This window comes from Tenrec ecaudatus, chromosome 6 (assembly GCF_050624435.1).
Source record: "Tenrec ecaudatus isolate mTenEca1 chromosome 6, mTenEca1.hap1, whole genome shotgun sequence".
NCBI lineage: Eukaryota > Metazoa > Chordata > Mammalia > Afrosoricida > Tenrecidae > Tenrec > Tenrec ecaudatus.
In genome coordinates, this window is record NC_134535.1 from 143694567 (window position 1) to 143711753 (window position 17187).

The 17187-nt window shown below is 45.1% G+C and overlaps 1 protein-coding gene across 1 annotated transcript in view; it reads left to right on the top strand.

Annotated features, from left to right (window-relative positions):
- Window positions 1-17187, top strand: part of ITPR1 (inositol 1,4,5-trisphosphate receptor type 1) — a 411705-nt gene that overhangs the window by 174484 nt on the left and 220034 nt on the right. The window contains exons 6-10 of the mRNA XM_075552323.1: window positions 5223-5309; window positions 7442-7600; window positions 10095-10193; window positions 11522-11605; window positions 11709-11855. Of these exons, the coding sequence (XP_075408438.1) occupies window positions 5223-5309; window positions 7442-7600; window positions 10095-10193; window positions 11522-11605; window positions 11709-11855 (576 nt within the window). The remainder of the gene's footprint in view (window positions 1-5222; window positions 5310-7441; window positions 7601-10094; window positions 10194-11521; window positions 11606-11708; window positions 11856-17187) is intronic.

The following is a 17187-nucleotide window of genomic DNA, read 5'->3' on the forward strand; positions in this document are numbered from 1 at the left end:
CACCTTGCTTCCCAGGAGTGGCTGGTGAGTTCAACCTGTTGACATTGTGGTGAGCAGCCCGATGCTAACCCACCACATCACCAGTGAGATCCTTTCCAAATCACCTCTGGATAGATCCAAACCGAGTGGGTTAACTGTTTATACCACCAGGGGCTGTGATTTTTACCTCACTGCATTTTTTTCTCTTAAAAAATTTTTTTACAGAGTAGATCAGTTTTTATTCAAGAGTTCAGATTTTGTCTGATCATTGATTTTGATCGCCACAATGTAACACCACTTGCCCTACTTCCTCCCTTTGTTTCCGGTTTCTATTACTCCTTTTCAAACTCGTCTGAATTTTGTCCTCGAGTGAATGTGGTCATTTTATTTCAAGTGGTTAATTCTCAAGTGTGTATCTCCCTAGTTTTACTGTCTTTTATTTTGTTTAAATCACTTTATTGGGGGCTAGTACAACTCTTACCACAATCCATACATACATCCTTGTGTCAAGTACATTTGTACATTTGTTTCCCTCATCGTTCTTAAAACATTTTCTTTCTACTTGAGCCCTTGGTATCAGCTAATTTTTCCCCTCCCTGCCCCGCCTCCTTCATGAACCCTTGATAATTTATAAATTATTATAATTTTGTCATGTCTTATACTCTCCAATGTCTCCCTTCACTCACTTTTCTGTTGTCCATCCCCCAGGGAGGGGATTATATGTAGATCCTTGTCATTGGTTCCCCCTTTCTACCCAACTTTCCCTCCACCTTTGCAGTATTGCCACTCTCACCACTGGTCCTGAGGGGTTTGTTTGTCCTGGATTCTCTGTGCTTCCAATTCCTATGTGTACCAGTGTACATCCTCTGGTCTAGCTGGATTTGTAGAATTGGGATCATGATAGTGGGGGTGGGGGTAGGGGAGCATTTAGGAACTAGAGGAAAGTTGTATGTTTCATTGTTGCTACACTGCACCCTGACTGGCTCCTCTTCTCCCCGTGACCCTTCTGTAAGGGGATGTCCAGTTGCCTACAGATGGGCTTTGGGTCCATAGTCCGCACTCTCCCTCATTCACAATGATTTAATATTTTGTTCTTTGATGCCTGATAACCTGATCCCATCAACACCTCTTGATCGCACGGCTGATGTGCTTCTTCCATGTGGGCTTTGTGGCTTCTGAGCTAGATGGCTGCTTGTTTATCTTCAAACCTTTAAGACCCCAGATGCTATATCTTTTGATAGCGGGCACCATCAGCTTTCTTCACCACATTTGCTTATGCACCCACTTTGTCTTCAGCAACCATGACAGGAAGGATCTCACCGCAATTTTATCTACATCTTGTTTTACCTCACTTCCAGAACCTAAAAGTCATGATGAGTCTTTTTTCTAAAAGCCAAGCTTTGTATTGTGGAGGGAGTCAGCTAAGGACCGCTTTGTGAACTAAAATAAACACGTTTAGTATTTATACATTCAGCAAAAGGTGAAATGAGCTGTTTTCATCAAACAAGAGAACTGATAACAAAAAGAAATTTATAGGAGAATGGAATTCTGGGGTCTGGCATCCCTGTGTTCTTCCTGTTCAGCACACCCTTGTGTGTTGCTACGATGGTCTACACGTTACAGAGGTGCTTCTTGTGGAAGGTGGACTAGGAAAGAAGTCTTGGAGATCAGCTTTCAAAAAACCAACCTCTAAAAGCTCAATGGATGACAGAGGAGCCCTGGGGTTGCTACTGAATAAGTGTTGGACAGCTAACCCCTAGGTTGAAGCTCAAACCCACCAGCAGCTCCTTAGAAGAAAGATGAGACAGGTCCCATAAAGACTGAAAAAGCATTGGAAGCCTTTTGAGTTGGAAACTACTAGGTAGCTGGTTTTTTGTTTTATTGATTACAAGAGGTCGATTCACACTGATACTGTGGATGGCGCAGTTGTGCCTGGGGTCACTATGAGCTGTGACAGCAGCTGACCACAACAGCAATACACCACTGAAGTCCACAAAAACACTACTGTAGAGCTGGTATGCCAAGAGCAAAGGAAAGTGGCATTTGCCTGTTGGAATAGGTCATGCTTTGTTTTACTGAATTCATTGCTTTTTTTGCCCTTTGAAATTGTCTTGTCTTGCATTTTTGCTCGACTGGAAGTACAGGATGGCTCGCTACAAAGTACAAACGTTCATGCCAGGCCCAATTTTTGACTTTGCTTTGGAAAACAACTGCAGAGCCCATAGAGGTGCTGCAGAGACCTAGAGAGGTGAAACACAGGCATGAAAACAAGGAAGCCAGGGGGAGTAGGGAACCCAGGGGGAGTGTTTCTTACGTCTAAAGGGGCACTCTGAGGTGGCACAAACTGCTGGTGTGCTCTGAGCTAATGGAAGGTTGGAGGTTTGAGTCTGCCCAGAGGTGCTTGGAAGAAAGGCCTGGTGCTCCACTCCTGAAAAAGCAGCCATTGAACACTCTAGGAGCCATTTCTGCCCTGACACACAGGAGGTCTATTGCCGCACATCAGAATTGACGAGTCCTTTCGGTTTATGGCGGGAAAGAGAGTCAAGAGGAATTCCACAAGAGCCATGTGGAACCCAGGAGTTTCCCTGTGACCTACATCAGGGTGACATGCCTTCATCTCAGTGGCTTTTATCCTTTATTGTAACTGAGAATAGAAGGTAACTCGCTGAGAGGAAGGTAGGGAGAGAGAGGATGACAGTGAGAGCAAGTGAGAGCAAGAACAAGCTCTGCCACCGAATGGACCATTGTTTACAGAGCTGAGATGGGATAAACTTGCAGCGATCTGTACTCACTATAAAGGCATGAAGTGGCTGGCTTACAAACTTTCATGGTGGGGGAACATATTCACAGGATTATAGGATTAAGGTGTAGGTGTTACTTAACTACAATTGTTCAGCATAGAATCTTGTGTTGTCCACTTATAGAATGTTCTGTTTTAATGAGGGTGGCCCATTTTTAACTGTATGCATTTTAGTTTTATCCTGTTAGGTGCAAATATGATTTTTCATTGTTTGTTTGAAAATTATATATGGCTAACAAGTTGTGTCAAAGTGTTAAACTGCCAAGTTGTGGTCTGTGGTAGTTAGATAGCCTGGTGTCCGTTGCGAAGGGGTGGAGTCTAGGCTGTCAATCAGGTCGCAGCTTGATGACCTCATTTGGAGGCTCCACGGAGGCCATATGCACAGAGACTCTGCCTCGTCTTTCTGCTGACAAGACACATGGAGCTACACTAAAGCACTGGAGCTGGAGGAGCCATGTGGAAACCCTGGCCAGCACGGAGCTGCTTCCACCACCACTGACTTTCCACCCACTGGCCTGTGGTCTTCCTGCATTCGGTGTCATTGCATGTGTTGTGCGAGTCTGAAGAGTAATTTATAGATTGGTATCGGACATTTAGGGTAATATTGGACTTATGGACTTGATCTGGGCTAGGGTGTTTTCTCAATATGCAATTGCTCTTTTATATAAAGATCTTTCTTAAACAAATATGAGTGTCTATGAATTGGCATCTCTAGTTATCCCTAACAGACTGCTTGTCTGTGTTCTGGTTTCTTTTGGGGTTAAAGTTGCTTCGTACCATTTCTTTCTCACCAGATGTACCTTCCTAAAAACTCTTGCTCCTCAGGTACAGGTGGAGCAACTGCTGACATTTGAAGGAAATGGAAAAGATACCTTTTTGTTTATTTATTTTCAGAAAAGATACTTAACTTGGACAATTTAGCTCACCTTTTCACATTCTCATCATTGGAACCTTTCTTAGTTTTAGGAACTTGTGCCTCATAATCATGGTTAACATTTTATTGAATTTATCAACAGTGTCTGCATTTATTCCACCTAATATTTACAGCGGGTACAAACAAGCCTGTAAGGTTTATACTGTTCCTGTTTTGGAGATGAGAATACTGAGTGAGACTTAGTAAGATTTAAGCGACCTGGTCGCGGTAACAGAGTGAGCTGGTGTACGATGGAGTCCAGATCAAGTCCCCAAGACTGTTTGCCCGAGATCTTTACCATTAACACCATGCACACACTGAAAGGAGAAACCTCTAGGAAGAGGACCTTGGAAGTTGTCATGGTTTTATTGTCCACCAGATTAGTTGCCAGATTTCCCCCCCTGAAGTTTACTTCTCATTTGCCCCCGCCTAGGATTGGAGCGAGGGCTGGAAGAGCAGACTGCTTCTCACGCACTGCTATCAAGTCCGCTCTGGCTCAGAGTGACTGTATTGGACAAAGCAGAATGACCCCTGAGCATTCCCAATAGTGGGATCTCTATGGGAGAAAAGCTTCATCTGACCTTGTGGTCTGCCCCGCAACCTGTAACCCACTCTGCCCCTCGGATGCCGCGTGGCTGTGCTGTTAACAGCACTTCCCGGCTCGTACAGGCAAAGGGGAGAAACGTGATGGCCCTGGCAGACCAGGCCCTCCATGCATCGTCCCTGTGACTGTCTCCCAGTGATGTCTGGACAGGTGATGTCTCCCAACGTCATTTATTTACTCTGAGGAATTGCATTCCCTCATGCAGGTGTGAGGATTTCCTCTTCCACTTTAATAGAGGTGTGATGTTTAGGAGACGCATTACTGAGGAAAATTTCAATTGCACACTGAAGTCAAGGAGCTAGTATAAGAAACTCTTTTGTACGCATCGCCCAACAAATGTGATGTCAACCACAGTTTTTACTCTCTCGGACTGTACTTCTTAGTCTTTAACATCGGCTAATGCAATCTGCTCAGGGGAGTGCAATGAGGATAAATAATTATTATTGACATTAAGCAGAACGGCTAACACTTTATGAGCGCCACAGGGACTCACTCACTCATACTAGGTGATCCCTGAGGATCGTTTGACAAAAGAGGAACTGAGCCACTCTCATGGCTGTTAAATAACGTCCCTGTCCTCAAACTAGAAAGCACCCAAGGAAAGGACTGGGTTGATACCTTAAAGCCATAAAAAGCCTTTGGACAGATGATAAAGGGCCATACCAGTGTCCTGCCACACACATTGGCTGAGCCTCACCCCTGCAGGCATTCTGAATTCCTGAAAGAGAAAATAATATGCTTTAAGAGCCCCTAAAAGGCGAACAAAACAAAGGTCATGGCTTGGGTTTTCGATCCCCTTGCCTCCGGGCGTTCTAGTGTCTTTGCTTATTTCTGTGATTCTGATAAGTATTTACTGCCTGGCAGCATTTAGAGAAATAGACCTGATAGCTTGTTCTGTGTGACCAATGTTCCTTCTTTATGTCCAGCATGCTGCAGACTTGGAGAAGAAGCAGAATGAGACAGAAAACAGGAAATTGCTGGGGACCGTCATCCAGTATGGCAATGTGATCCAGGTGGGTGCTGGGGGCTCTTCTCTCTGGCGCTGAAGCATGACAAGGAATGGGACTGAGAAGGCAAGGGCATGAAACAGGCTCTGGATACCTTCCCTGTAGGACTCCTTGCAGGCAGTTCTGGCCGTGGGTGAGAGTCGCGGGCTTTTTAGCTGGGTCTCAGGGTCGGAATCACTTCTCCCCAGCACTGATCCTTTAGCCCATCTGCATGCACTTCACATGGGAAAAGACCTGCCTGTAAAGGACACTGGCTCTTGCACTTTTGATCAACCTGCATTCTTTGAAAGGTCTTCTTACTTTTATTTATTTATTTGGAGACAGTCCTCATGTCTTTTGTCATGGCTAGTAGGCTTTGTTTATCTCTCAGCCCTTTAGATACCCGTGGAGATACAGCAGTCAGGAAACAGCCATTGCTGGCGCTGTTCAGGGCACCGTGGGCCTATGCAGCCTTGGAGAAAGCAGTCTGTGAGGAAGCCGGGTACCAAATTTGGCCTCTCTCGATTAGTCCAGTCACCAGTTCACGTTGACCTGGGTACAAAGGGTATATTTATAAAGTTATAAGCATCGGCCCCTTTCCTTATCTCCCTTCATTGTTTCCCTTTTGAAAGGTTTTGCTTAGCTTGTAAACGTTACTAATTATAAAGAAATTCCTTCCCAGTTTTATTCTTACTGGGTTATAGAACAAGGATCATCAGCAGCATGGGAAAGCAGGAAGGTCAAATTGATAAAACAGTAACTGTGATTAAATGGCTTGTTTATATTGGGCTTTTTGAAATAGTGAAAAGAATTCCCTGTGTCATTTTGCAGCCAGGTCATGTGCACTCACCACCCTTTCAGGTCCTGGTCAGTTGAGACTAGACAGCAGGGGCAGGTGGATGTCAGTATCAGTGCTATCAGTGAGCCAACCCAGTGGCCAGACTCCTAGAGTAACCAGACACCCGTTTGGTTAGGTTGGAGAATGTGCCTTGAACTAAGTGCGAACGATGACCGTCGGGGTTAAAAATCTAACCTCTTTAAGAGAATTCCAAGTTAGGTTTTTCCACATACTAACTGAGATTTTCGGGCAGGGAATCTTGCCATGCTTTACTTTGCTGGCCGGCAAAATGGGATCGATGAAAACTGCTGCCTAGGATGGGTAAGAAGAGATGCCTGTCACAGAGCAGTTTGCACGTTGTTGTCATTGCTACCAGCTCCAAACGAGGAGCTGAAATCTGCCATAGGCAAGGTTGATTAATGAGGCCAGGCCTTTGGGGCACATGCACAGCAGCTCAGAGCCTGCTCGCTAGCACAGCAATGGGAGTTTGGAAGGCCATTGTCTTCCCTCATCTGTCATAGCCAAGGGATGTCAGGGTCTCATGAGACCAGTGACTCCTCTAGCTCCCATGACCCTATTAAAATGTTCTACGTCACTGAGTAACCAGATCTGTCAGCGGTAAAAAGGCAGTCTGGGCATTCATCATTACAGTCGTGTGGCCCTTACTGTTTTTCCAAAGACTGGGACATCTACATTCTCTTCCATCTTCTCTCATGGCCTGAGTTAGGAAACCTGGGCCGACACTCTCTGGTCTAGACCTTCTCCCAGACAGGTGATTCCCCACTTGGATCCTCAGTCTTCCCAGCCAAATGGTACATGCAGTACTCAATTGCTAGGAAATCCACAGTGGAAGTCCAGGACATGTACTTTCTTCCCCTAGAAATGACAGTCCTCTAATGGGGTCACCTTGTAAATGGAAGGGTTGCTTGTACTCAAAAATGCCCTTCCTTTGCCCTGCCTGTGTGTTCAGGATGACTTGTGCTGCACATCCATAGTCCTGCACACAGTAGGTCCTGCCCCACTAACATGACCACAAGCTGGACCCAGCTCCCAGCACACTTGTTCGGAGCAGCATCCACCTTCTCCAAGGCTCTGCTGGGGCAGGGGAGAACGATTTCTCTCTTCTGACTCCCACTTCCCCTACCCATGCTGTCTTCTCTCCTCATTATCGCCAGCCTCAGGTCCTCTGTGAGTCTCTGAATTCATAAGCTGCTCAAGGGAAGGAGGAGTGTTTGATACATTTTTTATGCGGCTAAGAGAGCCATGGCTGCAAATTCATAGACTGGCTGACATTCCCCTGATTCTCTTGTCGGGTCTTCAGCTCCTGCATTTGAAAAGTAACAAATACCTAACTGTGAACAAGAGGCTCCCGGCTCTGCTGGAGAAGAATGCCATGCGAGTGACGTTGGATGAGGCTGGGAATGAAGGGTCCTGGTTCTACATTCAGCCGTTCTACAAGCTTCGGTCCATTGGGGACAGTGTAAGTACAGATTCCCAGCCTCAGCTGCTGACCATCACTGTCCGAGGCAACCAGGGGAATTTTAAAGTTGGAGTCAGAGGTTTATCCTTTCTGGAGGAGGGAATCACTATGGAAACTATAGTGTTTTGGAAACAAGGAAAATTGGAGAGAATTGTGACCTAAATACAGAAGCTGTGTGGTTTCTACTGGGTCTCTGAACAGAAACTTAAGAACAGTTGTCACAAAAATATCTGCCAGGTATGATGTTCCAGTGAGCCATCCCTGTCATTCTCAATCCATTAGTGGATCTGTTTTGGAAACAACCCACTAAGTCAAGGTTAATAAAGGAAAAACAACAAAAATCTGCCATCAAGTCCATGTTGTCTCAGTGACCTTATAGGATAGCCCCGGTGGGTGTCCAAGACTCTTTACAGGAGTAGAAAGCCTCATCTTCCCCCCACGGAGTGGCTGGTGCCTTCAAACTGACAACCTTGTGGTTAACAACCAGTACTTAACCACGACTCCACCAGGGCTTTTGGTTAAAGAAAGGAGGGCTGAAAAAGGTATCACAAGAAATGCCTGTGGACGCTAGGATTGTCCTCACTGGTTCTTTTGTTGATCAATAAGCAGGTTTTCCAACCCATTTCAGTGATTACAGGTGACTGCTCATGAGGGCTCATAGGCACTGGATTCCTTTACATTGTGGATTAGAACACTTCTGCTGTTTATGAGCTAAATAAACACGGTCTTGGGTTGGCTGTATACTTAACAATAACACAAAACACAAAAATGCATATGATTAAATGCTCTGAGTTCCAGTTTTGACCTCGTTGCAATTCTGAAATAGTCTCTTTTTACTAAAAAGATAAATGTGCCTTAAGTAGTGTGAAATCTCCTCAAAATACTCAACTAGCCTGGCCCTTAGAGTGAATTTTGCCGTTTTTCTGTTATCACTTAAGTTTAAACGCCTTGGGAAGTCTCTGTGTGTGTGTGCGTGTGTGCTAGTAATAGTGTTTGTGTGTGGTTGTGTGTGTGATCGAGTATGTTTGTGTGTTGATAGTATACATGAAGTATTGAGTCCCAGACCATTCCCCTTAATATTAATCTTTCAAAGGAAAACTTGGTAAAAGTCAAGGCACACTTAGGTCTGTTTATTGCGGTATTTAACTTAGTTTTCATTGGCAGTTTGAAAAAATATACCTCAAATAGGCTCCCCAAATGTTCTCGCTGAAAATAGATGGGCTTTACATGCTAGCAATTCATCTTCCCAACTCTCCTTTGTCTTACGCCATGGTAAAACACACACACACACACACACAAATCACCTGTTTCACTTTTATCTTCAGCAACTCCTTTGCTTTCTTAGTTTGTAAACCAATCTGCCCGGTAAGTCATCCATAAAATAAAGTTTGTGGTTTGTGACTATTATTTTTAAAAAAATCAAAACAACAACATTCAATAGGGTAGATAATACCTGGGTTCAGTACAGCAAGGATAAGCATTTTTATTTTTGTAACTTTTTTGGTAACTATGTTGTGTTTGTTAGGGTTGACTAGAAAAACAAATCCAGGACACTAGTGTGTTATAGATAACTTTATATCAAAGAGTAATTTTACATTAAGAAAACATTCCAGCCCAGTCCAGGTCAAGTCTGTAAGTCTGATATTAGTCCTTATATCCAATACCAATCTATAAATTCCTCTTCAGACTCACACGGCACATGCAATGATGCCGAATACAGGAAGATCACAGGCCTGTGTGGAAAGTCTTGTGGATCCAGTGGTTGTGGAAGCATCTCAGTGCTGACAGGGTCTCCACATGGCTCCTCCAGCTCTAGGGCTCTGGCTCCATCAGCATAGCTCCATGCGGCTTGTCAACAGGAATGTGTCACAGGGAGAGAGTTTATCTGGCCTCCAGTGAGCTCTTTAGCTCCGTGACCCCTCTAAATGAGGTCACCAACTGCGACCTGATTGACAGGTGTACTCCACCCCTTCCTCAAGTTGACAGATTATGTAGCTGCTACAGATGCATATTGTGGCTGTGCTGGCTTGTAATAGAAAATACATTTCTTTATGTGAGCTACAGTCCAAAAGTACGAAAATACCTGCTTTACAAATAGAAAAGTATGTCTTTTTTCTTCCAGAGATCAGCTCTTACCTTAGGCAAGTACTCTGCTTCTACTCCTAAAATTAAGTTAGAGCCGATTGATACAAATGCCGTCACTGAACTCAACAAAGACCAGACCTTTTTCTTTACTGTTCTGGACTCATATTGAAAACACCTGGGTATGATCAGTGATCATTCTGGAACCAAACTTCACTCTTGGCCTTATAAGTATCACCTCTCCCAGCACAGCTGGGCTTTTAAAGTTGAGCATTCTTTCATCGGCAGGGTGTTGGTTCTTCTTGGTCCTATAAGGTCTTATGGCTGTTCTCCCACACCCTGCAAACCATTCTGTTGTCCCTCTGTAGTCCCTCTGATCTGTTCTGTGAGACGCTCTGTGACTCCTTTCCAGGTGGTGATCGGCGACAAGGTTGTTCTGAACCCCGTCAATGCTGGCCAGCCCCTACATGCTAGTAGCCACCAGCTGGTGGATAACCCAGGCTGCAATGAGGTAAGAAAATGTTTTGGAAGTGGGTGCAAGGGCAAGTGTTCTTGAGGCCAAAGCATGTGCGTACTGAAGGGGACTTTAGTATCTACTTGAAGCAGTGTACCCATTTTTCAGGCGAGGAAACTGAGGACCAGCATTGGGTCTCCCACTTTAGCACGTGTAAGTCTGTGCAATGGGGGCCAGCTGAAGGCTGATACTCACCCTTGTGCTCAGTTTGCTGTGCCTGTTAGGGGAGAATTTTCCGACATGTTTCATCAGAGTGGGACCTTTTGATTCCGTTTTTCTGGACATTTTTCTAATAGTCTGCCTAGTTGGAATGCCTTTTTCTAATTCTTAATCTGTGCGCTGAGGCCACCAGCAACTCTTCAGAGTGCTGCCCTTGCAGAAATATGCCTACTTAATCTCTAAATTGTCTCACCTATATTGGACATGGTGTCAGAGACCGGTCTGTGGAGAAGGACATCATTCTTGGTAAGTTAGAGGGGCAGGAAAAAAGAGGAATGCCCTCAACAAGATGGCTTGACCCAGTGGCTGCAACAGTGGGCTCAAATATAAGAACAATTGTGAGGACGGCACAGGACTGGCAGTGTTTCACTCTGTTGTGCATCGGGCCCCTGTGAGTTGGAACCGACTCGATGGTACCTAACAGCTGTAGGAAGCTTTTATAGAGCCCAACAACATTAACTTCTTTGTAACAGCAGTATATGCCCCCTGGTTAAGAACCCTCGTCGTTTTACAAGCATGTAAAAAATGAAGAAGCAAACACAAGCTGTGGAGTTGGATATATGTGGGTTCAAATCCCAACCCTACCATTCTCTAGTTCTGTGTCCTTGTCTCTGAGAGGAGGAGGATGGCCATGCCTGGTTGGTGGGTGTTAGCTTGGGCTCAGTACCTGGCATATACTTAGTGCTCAGAGACTGCTGCTGTTAGTGATCATCATGCATGGTTTGGAATGTATTCACTAGTGTGTCTGGTTTTACTTTGTCGCTCATCTCCTTCTATATGTACTTGTTTGAAGTAGGCCTTTCTTTGCTGACTATGGAACAAGAAACTTGGAGGGAAAGGAAACTACAGCTTCCCAAGGGGCAGGAGGGGTGGTTCCTTTTGTCGTACTTGGAGCACGCCTGGCGCTTGTGCACCAGACTGGATCCCCAGATGTTCTTCACAGGCCTGGGGGGTTGCTGGTCCTGTGACCTGCCTGGGGCTAGCCTTTCAGGCAGAGCTGGGCCTCGCTTCCACCTCCTCTTAGTGAGGACTTTGGGGACCAGATGACACAGTGGTCATGAGTTTGCTTAAGCTGCATAAGTAATATTGCTTGTTTTGTTTTCCAGGTCAATTCTGTCAATTGCAATACAAGCTGGAAGATCGTGCTTTTCATGAAGTGGAATGATAATAAAGACGACATTCTAAAGGGGGTGCGTTTGGTACTTCAGGAGGGGCGGTACTTGGCTGCTCCCGAGGCTCGGTCAGCTGTCTTAATAAATGTGTCTTTCTGGCTTCCTCCTCGTGCCGACGCAGGGTGATGTGGTGAGGTTGTTCCATGCTGAGCAGGAGAAGTTTCTGACCTGTGACGAGCACAGGAAAAAGCAGCATGTCTTCCTGAGGACCACCGGCCGCCAGTCAGCCACATCGGCCACGAGTTCCAAAGCCCTGTGGGAGGTGGAGGTAAGGAAACGGTGGGAGAGATGAGCCTGTGGAACTCAATTAGATCCAGGCAAGTATATGATTAAGAGAATTTGTCTACAGCCGTCATCTGATCACAGAGCTATCTTGAAACAAAAGTTCTTTAGGATAAACTGGTGCATGTGTCAACTGGAGCCCAGCTAGCTGTGCTTTTTTATTTGCCCGCATGTGTGTATACACCTTTCAGTTTCTCTCTTCTCTTCCCTCTCTGTCTCCTCTTTCCTTTTTTCTCTCCCCTCTTTCGCTCTCCTGTCCTGTGTGTGTGTGTGTCTCTCACACGTACATGTACACACACACACACACACACACACACACGGCTTCAAAAAGTTGTGGAAAATGGAATGAAAAGGTAAAGGGAATGTCCTGTATTTTTTGAAGCCTCCACATAAACCAACGTCATTGGCTCTGCTTCTCTGGCCACACGCAGGCCATGCCAGTGCAGACACCGCGGTGGTGGCCTGGCTGTTTACCCAGGGGCAGGTTCGGCTCTTCGCTCCTCGGTGCAGAACCACACTTGTGTCTGCTCGCATTGTCTTCCAGCCTCATCATACCACTTAGTTCTACATCATACCACTACCCCGTTAAAGCAAGCACTGCATTCGCTTTTAGTATGTTGGTAGCGTTGCAGTCATCGACAGAGTCAATTTTAGAATAGTCTCATTGCAAAAAGAACCCCATACCCGTGAACACTTACTTCCTATTCCCCCTCTCCCCAATCCTTAAGCAACCACAAATCTATTTTCTGCTGTATGATTTGTCTGTTCTGGGTATTTAATATAAGTGAAATTCACACGAAGCCCGAGGAATCCCCTGTGAAGGTTTCTGGAGCTCTTTTTCTCTGTAGCTCATAGTCTTCCATACTCTGCCCCACAAGCTCCAGCCGCCCCTCTCTGTGTAATCACTAAAGGATCAGTCTTCCTCATGGAAGGTGAGAATTCCGTCAGTGAACCACCACCAGGAGATTCTTTGTCATCCTTGGAGAAATATTTCTGAACACTTATGTAGTGATTTCATTCTGAAACTATGATACTTGCTAAGGTAGAAGAAGAGGAACAGTGCCGTGGACTGCCTGAAGAACAAACTTAGCTCTCTTGGAGAAAGTACAGCCAGAATGCAAGGATGGCGAGGCCTCGTCTCGCGCTCTGGACATGCTATCTGCAGAGATCAGTTCCAGGAGGAGGGCCTCACGCTTGGTGTCCTCTGCTTGCAGTCTCCCTGTGCAGAGAGCAGCTCCCAGCAGACAGCCAGGGTTGCCCTGATCTGTTCCCCTTCGCCCAGAGCTTGCAGCCTTGCACTGACTGCTGTCCAGTCCTGAACACAGTTGCCCTGTGTCACACCCAGTTTGGTAATCGTCCCTGGCAGTTCATATATTTGGGGCAGTTTCTGATTGCTTATAGCATCTGGTAGCAATGCCAGTTATTCATCATGGCCAGGAGCTAAAGCTACATTTATTTCGTGAGGACTCAGCCCAGACTGCAAGGTATGTGGATGTGTTGCCACACATTAGTTCATATATAGACCACTTATACAGTGTCCTATGAAATTTCTGGGTTTGCCTTTGTTGTCGTTAGTGCTTTTGGTGGATGAAGTTCAGACTGTTAGCTTGTGCTTCATTACGACTAAAAGTGGTTTAGATTATTACAGTCCAACCATTCCTTGTTAACATTTTAAGCTGCCTTCAAGGCAGCTCTGACTCATTGTGGCCCCATACACAAGGAAATGCTGCTGGTTACAATATATCATCACCAAACTCGCTGCCTGATACCATGTCGATTCTGACTCCCGGGGACCCCACAACACAGGGTGCAATTGCCTCGGTGGGTTATCAAGGCTGTAAATCTTTCTTTTCTTCCCCCAACAGTTTTATTGGCACATAATTCATATATCGTACAATTGTTCAATCGTTCAGTCACATCAAGGGAAGTGTACACTCACTACTACATCTATTTTAGCGTGCCGCCCTGCCCCAAATTATATTGACTTTAAACTGAGTTGTGCAATCACGATCAGTTCTAGTGCTTCCTCCCCCCTCCTGACTTCATTGTTTGCTCCAGAAATCCCATTCCCACCCCTGCGTTCCTTGTAACACCGGTATCAGTTATTATCATTATACAGCTGGTCCTCCTGTGCTTCATAGCTGGGGAACCCCACAGAAAACAGTGAAAGACAAATCACACTAAGGTGGCAAAGATAAAATCATATTAGCATAAAGACAAAAATACAGATGATGCATATGAGGGAGAAGACACCCCCCCCTGTAACCCTCCCCCCCAAATCAACATTCAAAAATCCAGGGAAGAAATTTCTGTCATGGAACATCTAAGAGATACTTGCCCCCAGAACAAATTCAGGCCGTGCTTATAGGGAGGTCAACTGGCCAAGTCTTGAGTTCAGTCAGAATCATCAAGATCACAATGGTCTCTGCCTGATAGTAAGGCTGTTCAGGATTCTTACCTGTGGCTCGAGCGGATCTGCCAGCAGCTGGGTCTGACTAGATACTCTGAAGATGGGTTTGGGGCTCCCACTGTCCTCCATAGCCTTTGCCAAATTGGGTTTTCATAATTTTAGCGTTGATACTTTTCACCATATTCAAATTTTGTAGTTGTCATCTTTGGATCACCCAAGCTGGCGTGCTTCTTCCATGTGGACTTAGTTGGCTCCTCGCTTATATGGCTGCTTGTTTGAATGCAAGCCTTTAAGACCCAGGCACTGCTTCACTTGATAGCCAGGCACCAGCTGCTTTGTCACTACACTTTGCTATAGCACTCCAGCGATCGTTTCAGGAAGTTAAGTGTCGAGCAGGGCCATGATGTAAGAACTAATTGTTCGTAAGTGCAAGCCAATTTCTCATTCCTGGATCTATGATTATTTCATTTGATGGAACTAGGGAATTAAAACATATGTCATATCATTCCACAGTTCAATCATGTCAAGCATCATTGTATAATTTCTTCCATAGTCAGTTTTCAGACATACTTTTCCTTTGGGGGCTTCTTGACATCACTTCCTTCTTATCTCCCCCACTCCTCTATATCTACCCCTCCCCAACTCCCTGATCCCTCATTATGTTTTCTTTCCCTATAGGCTCAAGGTCCCTGGGTTTCATTTACCGAAAAACAGAAAACCAACTAACACAGCTTCAAGAGGTGATCCCTAATGGTGACACACCTTTAAGATACATCTTGACAGTAGCAGAAAGCCTCATCTGAGAACCACTTGGTGGGCTTGAACCACTAACCTCACACTTAGCAGCTCAATGCATAGCCCATGGCACCACCACGCTGCCTACAGGTTGTTTCAGATTAGACCTTTGTGATCCATAGGCAGATTTTGGGAATAGATTGGCAGGTCCTTCTTCCTAGTATATCGTAATCCAGAAACCCCCCTGAAACTTGTTCAGCATCCCAGCCACACACAAGCCCCACTGACAGCAGTGGCTGCTGTGCACGAGCTGGATTGGCCCGGAGTGAAGGCCTGGTCTCCCACATGAAAGGCAAGAATTCTTCCATGAACCACCCCTCCTTCATTAGAAGGTTTTTGTTATTCACTGGAGAAATATCATTTAACATTTACATGATATTTGGATACCAAAGTTATGATACTTGCTAAAATTACAAAGAATATAGAAAGTACCATGAACTGCTCAAAGAACAAACTAATTGATCTTGGATGAATTACAACCAAAGTACTCCTTAGAAGTGAGGCAGGCCCTACAAACAATCCTTGACCTAAGTACAAGCTTTTCTTTCTTGTGTTTGTTTGTTTTTTCTTGTCATTGGTATGTTGTTGTGGTTTTGTTGTATATTGTTACTTGGTTTTGCTTTGTCTTGTTTTTATGCATGTTACTATCTCCACAAGTCTGTCTAAATAAGCTAGGTTGGATGAACAATCTGGAGGAGAAAACAACGGACCAACAGTTCTGGGGGGACATGGGAGAAGGGGAAGTCGGGGGAAAGGAAGTGGTGTTAATAAACCCAGGGACAAGGGAATAACAAGTGATGAGGTGGTGAGGAGGGTGTAGGAGGTCTGGTTGGGCATGATCAAGGGTAATGTAACCAAAATAAATTGCTGAAACCCTGGTGGGGACTGAACATGATAGTGGGATAGGAGGAAAGTCAAGAGAAATAGAGGAAAGAGGTGGGAGGCAAAGGGCATTTATAGAGGTCTAGATAAAGACATGTACATATGCAAATATATTTATATATGAGGATGGGGAAATAGATCTATATACCTATATTTATAGGTTTAGTACTAAAGTAGCAGAAGGACATTGGGCCTCCACTCAAGAACTCCCTCAATGCAAGAATACTTTCTTCTATTAAATTGGCATTCTATAATGCTCACCTTCCCAACACAACTGCTGAAGACAAAGCGGGTGAACAACCAAATGTGGTGAAGAAAGCTGATTGTGCCCAGCTATCAAAAGATATAGCGTCTGGGGTCTTAAATTCTTGAAGGTAAACAAGCGGCCATCTAGCTCAGAAGCAACAAAGCCCACATGGAAGAATGCACCAGCCTGTGTGATCACAAGGTGCTGAAGGGATCAGTTATCAGGCATCAAAGAACAAAAAATCATATCATTGTGTGCTCATCTCCATGATAAGACCGCTGAAAACAAATGGGTGCATAAGCAAATGTGGTGAAGAAAGCTGATGTTGCCTGGCTATCAAAAGATACAGCATCTGGGGTCTTAAAGACTTGAAGGTAAGCAAACGGCCATCTAGCTCAGAAGCAACAAAGCCCACATGGAAGAAGCACACCAGCCCATGTGATCACTAGGTGTTGAAGGGATCAGGCATCATCAGAACAAAAAATCTTACCATAGTGAATGAGGAGAGGAGTGTGGGGTGGAGACCCAAAGCCCATCTGTAGGCCACTGGAGATCCCTTACAGAAGGGTCCCAGGGAGGAGACAAGCCAGTCAGGGTGTGATGTAGCAATGATGTAAAATACAACTTTCCTCTAGTTCCTAAATGCTTCCTTCTCCCCCACTATCATGATCCCAATTCTACCTTGCAAGTCTGGCTAGACCAGAGGATGTACACTGGTACAGATAGGAACTGGAAACACAAGGAATCCAGGGCGGATGATCCCTTCAGGGCCTCGGTGTGAGTGGCGATACTGGGGTGGTAGAGGGAGGGTGGAGAGGGAAGGGAAAAATGAGGACAGGATGCAATGGGCTTAAGTGGAGAGCAAATGTTTTGAGAATAATGAGGACAATGAATGTACAAATGTGCTTTACACAATTGATGTATGTATGGATTGTGGTAAGAGTTGTGTAAGCCCCTAATAAAACGATTAAAAAAAAAGAAAAG